The 9015-nt window shown below is 33.6% G+C and overlaps 1 protein-coding gene across 1 annotated transcript in view; it reads left to right on the forward strand.

The window, feature by feature from the left end:
• The window catches only part of LOC144443054 (cysteine-rich motor neuron 1 protein-like), a 31711-nt gene extending 27392 nt beyond the window's left edge, over nt 1-4319 (forward strand). The window contains exons 3-4 of the mRNA XM_078132427.1: nt 1310-1509; nt 4273-4319. Of these exons, the coding sequence (XP_077988553.1) occupies nt 1310-1509; nt 4273-4319 (247 nt within the window). The remainder of the gene's footprint in view (nt 1-1309; nt 1510-4272) is intronic.
• Nucleotides 4320-9015: the final 4696 nt, after the last annotated feature.

A 9015-nucleotide genomic window follows, 5' to 3' on the forward strand; every position in this document is an offset into this window, starting at 1 on the left:
GATTAGGAAAGCAAAATATATGTGACCTAAGGGGACTTGTCATTGTGAGTCCAAGACGAGGAACGACAAAACTTGTAAGTCACGCATATTTTATTGCTGAATAAAGAAAAATATTGGAAAATAATATAATTATACCTCCATAAGCATAATTTGTTAAAAATCAGGGAAAATAATTGCAGTTTGAACATTTTAACTCATATTTCGAGCTCAGCAGAACAAATGACATTGACATACATTGTCGAACGACCAGGATATAAAATACCATAGTTTTTGCTCGAGTGTGTTCAACTTGGCTCACACATTGAAAAAAATGGAATAATCATATATTTCACATACTAAAAAAAAGCTTATAACCACAAAATGCATTGATGTCAATTTTAAGATTATTTAAGTCATGGCTTTATGGAAGAATTTGCTGATAAAAATATAAGTTTATATTGCAATAATTACATCTAAATGTAACAAATATCTACATGTATGAAAAAAATGTACTTTATCATGCTAAAACGGAAACATTAAAGACGATTGTTTAATTTTTAGAAAAATGTTGTGTAGTGTTTTTAATCAATGATTAACTGAGGCCCCATAGTTCTTGGTGTGCAAAGTTGGTGATGGACTCAATCTAACCTGTCTGTTGTTTTGTCATATGACCTTTGCAAGACAGCCAATATCTAGACTGACTGTTACTAAACACACTATTTTTATAGACAATGTTACAATACAATGGATTGAACCGTAGACTAAGATTGAACACAAGACATCTATTTTACAACCTCCTGTTATCAGATACCACACTTGGCATTGATTGTTTGAATTGGACTTTCCAAAGAGTGTAATTGTTTATATACAGGGGTCTTATCAATTGAGTTTATCTTGAAAATCACAGTTGTGTCTATTCATTTCACACTGGTCATGTGAATTTCATTGTAGGTTCCTACAAGAGTGAAATCCTCCATCACCATCCCCATCCCCACCTACTTTCCCATAATAATAGATACCCCTTAGGCAACCTTGGATGCCAGATACTGTGACAGAACTCCACAACACCTGAGTGCAAGTGTGGTGTACTCAGCATGAGTATACAATGTACTTGCAGTGTTCTCTTCGGTTGTACTTTCATGAGCATAAACTTTTACCTTGAAAAACTGTCAAGTTCTTTACAGCTTATCTTCAACATAAACAATTTCACGACGACAGTTTTTGTATCTTCAATAAAAATTTTATAACAGTTATGTTTGCATGAGAAAATTCTATCATAAATGAGAAATTTTATTCAGGTATAATAAATTGTTTTGTTTCATTTCTCCAGAGATAATCATGACCAAAAACAAGAATGTCAAGGGCACTGTCAACACACATCATGCCGAGCTTGTCGAATCGTTGAATCAACAGCTGACTGTCCGAAGTGTGCAAAAGATGATGACGACTGCCTCGCAAAGTTTGGACGATGTGTAAAGCAAAATATTTGTGCTAGGGATAAGTTTCCCTGTATGCGAAATGAAATGGTGAGTTTTTCATAATGCTTGTTATTTTTGTTCTTTAGACTATTGAATCTGACAAAAACAGGCCTATATAAAAAGAGAGAAGTCTGTGGATTCAGTGTGATATTGCATTCTCGCAAGCCAACATATATTTTTCTGCGGACACTATGAACTTACGTGAGGTAGGAGTGTCATGAAGAGGACATGCAACGGTTTGCAATGAAATGTGATCCTAGAAAAGACTTTTAAAAAGCAGCTGTAACTTTTCACTCTGTTTTGTTAATGTTGGTCAGTTGAAAAACTATACAAGACTTTCACTGGAAACAATTCAATTCCTAAAATTAGCTGAATTTATACATCTGTATGTGTTATTGATGGTATTGTGTATACTGGGACTTCCGTCTGTGTGTAAATAGTAAAGTCTGGCTGATGTAATTAATTTGACAACAAATTGTAAATCAGTCAATACACTGATAAGAGTGTGATGACAGCCATCCTCCTTTAAGTATGACAAAGAAATACTAAAAAATAACTTGAAAAAGAACAAACAAAAAGATGTAAAAATATGTTGTAGTGATTTTGTAATACCTTTGTTGGACTTAACAGTTACATCGTGATGAAAGCAGCCATACAGAAGGTATACAGTTTGTAAGACCATTGTCCAAATCGTTGAGATGAACCATGCCAGTACAGTGCTATAAAATCATTTATTAGAATTAGAAATCTTGTAAGAGGGTATTAGGTGACTGTCTTATCTATATATGGTACTTTATTTGCTAATAGATTTAGAAGTCAGTAAATTAACTCCTAATTGAGTCATAAAATAATCCATCATTGTAGATACAGAAGGAGTGATATGTAATGAAATAAAATGTACATTTTGACAAGGATTGTCGCCATTGTGGATAATATAATGTTTTGGTAAATTATCTGGAAACCATGGTAACCATATGATATATAACTATTTAATTAATTAATTGATTAATGGCATGACTGATCAAGCCAAACACATCAAATTTGCTGAGCATTTTCTTTTTTTCAAAATCAGAAACAATTCCATGTAGCAGCAATATTCAATTTCTGTAGTCTGTCCTCCCTTTGTGTGCATTATTTGACGGCTTATTTTGTGATCAGAGATTGTTGTCAAGAAGATTACATATAGCACTGTTGATAAGATTTTTGTCAAGCCAAATGATGTTTTGTTTCAGGTTTTTTGACTTTAATTGTAAAACAAAAAGTTTGGCTTATTCTTACACAAGTCTATAGTTATGCATGTGAAGTGAATGGAGTAGAAGTCATGTTGTTTGGACCAAAAACCTAATGTTTGGTATTTCTGTGTTGTATGTAGGGAATACTATATACTATTCTATTTCAGGTAATAAAAATATGTCCATTTTCCAAATAAAAGAAGATGAAAAGAAAGTAATGTAGTAGAAAGTAAAGTTAAGTTTTCATAGGATTGAATACTGATTATTTTTAGACATTTTGCTGAAAAGAATAAAACTGGGTAGCTTTGAAATAGATGAACTCCTGTTTATTCATAATAGTGGTGTAAAGTGAAACACACAATATGAATTGCTGTGCAGTTGGTTAGAAAAACAAAATCAATTCGTAGAAGACTTGTGTGGTTATATCGAATGCATCTACTTTGGCATAAAATAATTACGGTACTTTGAAAGCTTTTTTCCTTCTCTGTGACACATAGAAAAGAAATGAATCCCTTGGGTAAAAGTCACACTCAAAGTCGACAAATCAATAATATTATCAATAATTTCAAAACTGTGAATGTTTTGATGAAATTTCCTTGTTTACTACAGAAGACTTCAAATTATTTTTAGCGATATATGGTGTGATGGCTGAAAGAATTATACAAGAGATTGGATGTTTGTGTTTAGGTTTTGGGGGTCAGTGAACGGCCGTGTACAATCAGTATAATAGTACTGACTAACCATTTAAAAGCAATAAGAATGTAATTTTGTGTAGGTATCAATACTAGTCCCCAGTCACCACTAATCTGGTGCAGTTCAATTGGAGCTTATTCACAGTAAATTGACTGCGTACCAATTTTTTAGTAAGTACAGAACTAAATACACTGACTCAACAAAAACACTTTCAGTGACAAAAATTGATTTTCATGCCATGGCAAAATAATTATGTCTTAGCTTGTAATGACTGACCTTCAGCAGTTGTCCAAGGACTTTCACATTTCCTGTAACAATCAGGAACGTGTAAAAAGTCAAGGAAAAACTAATTTCATGGAAATCTCTAAATTTTGTCTCTATTGAATCCAAAATTTTACATAAAGTTGTAAGAAGTAATTATTCCTGGAATTCTGGTCTAAAATAAAATTTTGAGATGCGCTGAAAAATAACAGAAGAGAAGAACTTTCAATAAATGCAAAATTTTGGGAGGAAAATCTGTTACCGACAGTACAGAATGGGTTTCAATTTCTCTACTGTCCATCGACTGTATCCTATTTATTTGCATATAAAATTCTAGCGATAATGAGTAATTAATACTTTTAAAATGCAATGTGTGCATCCCAAGATTTTGGGAATAGACAACAAAGGAATACTCACTGTGTTTGTGATTCTGTTGTGGAAGCCAGAAATTCTTTAGATGCATGCCGTACAATTTCTTTGTAAATATTATACATAGTGAGTTATACAAAACAGAAGTCAATTTTGTAGTGTATTTTTCCTGAGAGTTCAGGAACCTCTTTTAGATTTCACTCTTTGTCTAAATCTTACTAAATAATGTAATCATCTGCTTCTTTTGTAGGATGAACAAGAGACCGGAAACTTCCGGTGCATGGTCCCTGAATGTGTTTATCCATAAAGCTGAGGCAGGAAATTTGGTTGAAGTTTTAAGTGAAGAACCAAAATGGCATAAAATTGGCTCAGGCTAAAAAAAAGAGTACAATATTAACAACTATTGTCATTCCCATAAGCTCTTACACTGGCCTGTGAACTATAAATGCTGGCAAAGGATTGCCAAGAACTAGTTTTTACCAGTTTATGCCAGCATCAAGTGACTGAATATGAGACTGCCAAAAACTTCATGCCAGCCAGCATGACGTCATTGAACGTGAGCTTATCAAAACCAGTTGTGACTGGTTTTGTACCAGCATGAGGGGGTCCAGTATTGATGGTGCTGCAGTAAACTTGAAAGAAGTTCGCAGTGGCCAACTGAGTTAAATACTTGAAATAAAGACATTGTGTCTATTGTACATATTTTATTATCATTCTAAACTATAAAGATCGATTTATTTCATGTTTAAAAAATGTTAAATTTTAAGAACTCAAAATTCTTTTTGTATTGTAAAATTTGTTTATAGTAGGGAGGCCAGACGCTGTGTGAAATGTTGCGACATCGACACGACGCGCTGCACACTACAGATTTCTCAAAACTTTGAGAGCGTGTATCTTGATTTGTAGTTCATGTATTTTAAAACAAATTATATCACTCGACAGGGAATAAATAATTCTATAATTGTGCCAATTTTCACCAAATAAATCCGCTTGCAAATATAACTACGCTGGCAGTAAAAATGACATCTGGTGCCGAGCGCGCCTTCCCGACGAACTCACACTAAAATTCGCCCTGAGACGGCACGCACTTTGAGCAATCTGCTGGTACGTACCCTTCAATAGTATCGTTGTCCACATGTGTTCCTGTTAACGTAGGATAACCATATTTGGCAAAAGGTTTATGGACCAAACCACTTTGATGTAGGTGTTAACTATTTGTGAAACGTGGTTGCAGTTTTTGCATGAGAGAAGGGTGAGTAAAGCTGCAAAAATATTTCGGTTTTTTGTGTGTTTTCCATTTTTTTTTCAGAAAATAGTTACCACTCTTATAAATTTTAACATTCGAACTTAGTCTACATGAAATATGATGAAATTCTGATGAGAAGAACACGTGTTGCTTGAGCATAAACTTTTACATACTTTTCAGTGCACTGACTACGGAAGGCAAATATGGCGGCCGGCTGTAGTGGGTGGTACATTCAGCGAGTGGGATTGACGGAGACAAAATGCCTTCGCTTGAAGACATTATAGCGAGTCTCCCAAGCAGCAGTCGATGTAAGTACTCTTTTGAACATGTATGGTCCTTGTGAATGATTTTAAGATGTGATGTTGTGAATCTAGTCCCTTTTTGGAGACAAAATCTGCGACGTTATAGTTTATTTTGGTGAACAGCGCCCTCACACAAATTTGAAATCATTTGTCAATAGATTTTCATACACTTTTGAAGTTGTTTGTTGTGAGGACAGTTGTTTCTAATTTCCCTTTCATTGAAAAATATAAGTTCAGAGTGATGTTTTACTAAATTGTACATGTGTATAGTTACACAGTGATCGTAGTATTTGCAGTAAAGGTAGGTAAAATCTACCTGAATTCCCTGTGTATTAATTTTTACCTGCAAGTGCAAGCAAGGTGAAAATGCATTCCTTACTAAAATTATGGCACATGGTATGTTTGACTGTGTTACTGGATATCCATACTTTATTACTCGCACCTTTGTGAAAACTTTGTGACATCACTTATAATGGTATTTTTCTGTATTCTTGCAGCTAATTTGACATTGTCAAATTTGACATATAGATGATAGAGTACTCAGCAATGTTATTATTGATGGTATTCAGGCTCATGGATTGCCAGTAAAGTCAACATTGCCAGGTATCCTACAGTCCATATGCACAGATGTCATTCAACCACTTAATATTTCCAGTTTGATGAGAAAAATAAAAAGTCTAAAAGAAAAAGAAATGATGTCTGGGAAGTTTACATTGATGGACCAGCCTGCCACAGAGGTGCAACCGAAATGTGAGATAATTGGTGAAACATGGCCCGGCTCTTAATGACAGTGGATAAATTGGTTCATTTAGATTTTACCCCAGATGTCAAGCTCATTAATAAGATAATCGTGGAACTGTACAATTTTAAGTAGAAACAGAATGGACAGACATTTGTGTATGGCTGAAGTGTACTTTTGATTTGGAATAGAAATAAAGATGTTGAAACTGGGTACCTCACGTGTACGTGTAGAGTCATTTCACAGTTTTTTCTTCACTTTTTTTAATATTCAAAGTTAAGAAATATTAATTTTCCTGCTGAGTACAGCAATGTCCTCTGTTGATTTAATAGTTTACTACTGCCTTGAGAATTCCAGAAAGTTTCATAGAGCTCTTGTGTACACTTCCAGAATTATCTTCGTGTAAAAATGAGAGAAAGTCAATAATCGCAACATTTTCATATTGATCACATTTTAATATTTCATTGAAAATGCACAGGACATTAGAATACCTTCCCATTACAATATATTGTTTATTTTAACTATACAGATATCATTCTATCTGGTAAATTGCTGTAGCAAATTTCATTCAATTTAATGTTATAGAAGCAAAGTTACAGCATTTTGAAAACTAGAAAAAGTCACATATATCAGCGCAGTGCCGCGGCGGCCATTTTGAAAAATAATGATGATATTTTGGGATTTTGACCATATTATTTGTTCTAAAATTATAAGTTATTTTCTTTCAACTTAATTTCTTTCTATATACATGTTATAATTGTATGAACATATGGAATTTGGGATGTGTTGTAATAGTGAAAATGTCTCAAATATGGTCTTAAATGTCCAAGTAGACTGCTCATTTGACAACATTTTGAAATATTTGCAAAAAATGTCTCAAAAATTATGCGTTTTTGAGGTACTAAAAATGCCGTAACTTTTGAAATATTGCATCATTTTCCTCCATTTTTGTTTTATTGTGATTCCTATAAGTTTATCTTTCTTATTGAGCAATCATTTTGCCTTAGTATCATTGTTTTAAAAATGGTCTGGCCTCCCTATTTATAGATCATTCTAATCTCTGTTTAATTTCGAGAGATTGTAATGTGGCTTTCCTTCTGAACTGACATTTGCTAATTGAGAACATGTAGGAACCAGATACCTGTATTGCATACCTGTTATGCAAATACATGAAAATGGAACAAACCTATTGGTTTTCAAAGTTTATTCCACTATTAATGTAAGCCACCAGGTAACAACTGGTTCCAAAAGGTCTGGAATAATAGATAGACTTGCAAAAGTTTACGTCTGGCATGAAATGCCTTCAATTAAAAACTTTAAATCTAAGTTGAAAATCAAACACCAATTACACGTTTCAAGTTACCCTTACAAAGAATGTTGAATCGTTAAAGCTTGTTTTAAAAAAGTATCAAATTTGAGTTCCATTTACAGAAACGCAAAGTTGCTGTCAGTTCTGATCACAGAAACAAATGTTATTTTTGTACCTAGGATGTATAACTTTAACTTTAAAGACAGTGTACTTACTTAGTAGTTTTTAATTTATTTTAGATAAAAGTTCTTTCTTGCTCCACTTTTTCGGAGTTCAAGGTCCAGACAAAGATGGACTATAAAAAAGTTGACTGATACAAGTTATTATAATAATATGTTCACTGCCACCCTCTATCTAGACACTTCAAAGGGGCATTTTCATGAAGCACTCGCCCAGTCAGATTTCTCCCACACTCTCTATCACTCTCTGAAATAGGGTAAACCCTATTGTGAAAACAGAAGGGCCAGACCAAGTTTTGAAGAAAATGGGAGGTGAGCAATGACAATGAGGTGACTTGACAAAGTCAATGTAATCGTTACTCTTTGCGCTTTCACTCCCATGACTAAAGGATGACTTGAACATTGACGGATAAATTACCTTCCTGTTGTATTTTTTGCTAAAAAAGTTAGAGTATATACCATTGTCAAATAAGGGCAATGTTGTATACCATACATAGGTATGCGAAGATTGATGCATCATTTTCCATGTATGGTTATTGTATACATCTGTTTCCAAATAAGGTTATGTATTTGCATAAAGAATTGGAACATTCAAATACCTTGACTGCTTGTCAAAAATTTAGTGAATTCAATCATGAAGGAAACATGCATTTGAAAAGTTTTATAGCCTTTCTACCACTTTTTGTGCAAGAACTGTTCAACATTGTTTCAAAATTTGTCGCATCATCTGTAATTTTTCACTATTTTTCAGAAATTTTTGATCATTGAGAAGTACATCAAACCTATGCATGAAAAGATTCAATCATCCTGAGTTGTAATAACTATGTTGCCTCTCAGCTACTTATCTATGTACACTGGCTTGATGTCCATGTGTAAACAGTTATGAAGAGGTATGGCCATTTAATAATTTGTCAAAAAATTATGACTTTTTAGGATGATGCTGCTTTCAAAATAAATGGATGTATATGCTGAGACAGATATACTATAAGACATTGTATACAGCACGTTTACTGACTTGATACTGAAAATTTCCCTCAAAAGGACAAAAAAGTAGGCAAGGCTGATGGTTCAAGTGACAATGACACATGGACAGTTGTGTGCACTATTCACACTGAGTATAGCATCCAGCATCATTTTACAAGTCACTCCCTATCAAAAGAAGCCACCAGAACTCTTTTGGAACTCATTAAAAAAAGTTACCTAATCATGACCATACAATGTTTACTTT

Source organism: Glandiceps talaboti, chromosome 12 (genome assembly GCF_964340395.1).
Source record: "Glandiceps talaboti chromosome 12, keGlaTala1.1, whole genome shotgun sequence".
In the NCBI taxonomy this organism is placed as follows: domain Eukaryota; kingdom Metazoa; phylum Hemichordata; class Enteropneusta; family Spengelidae; genus Glandiceps; species Glandiceps talaboti.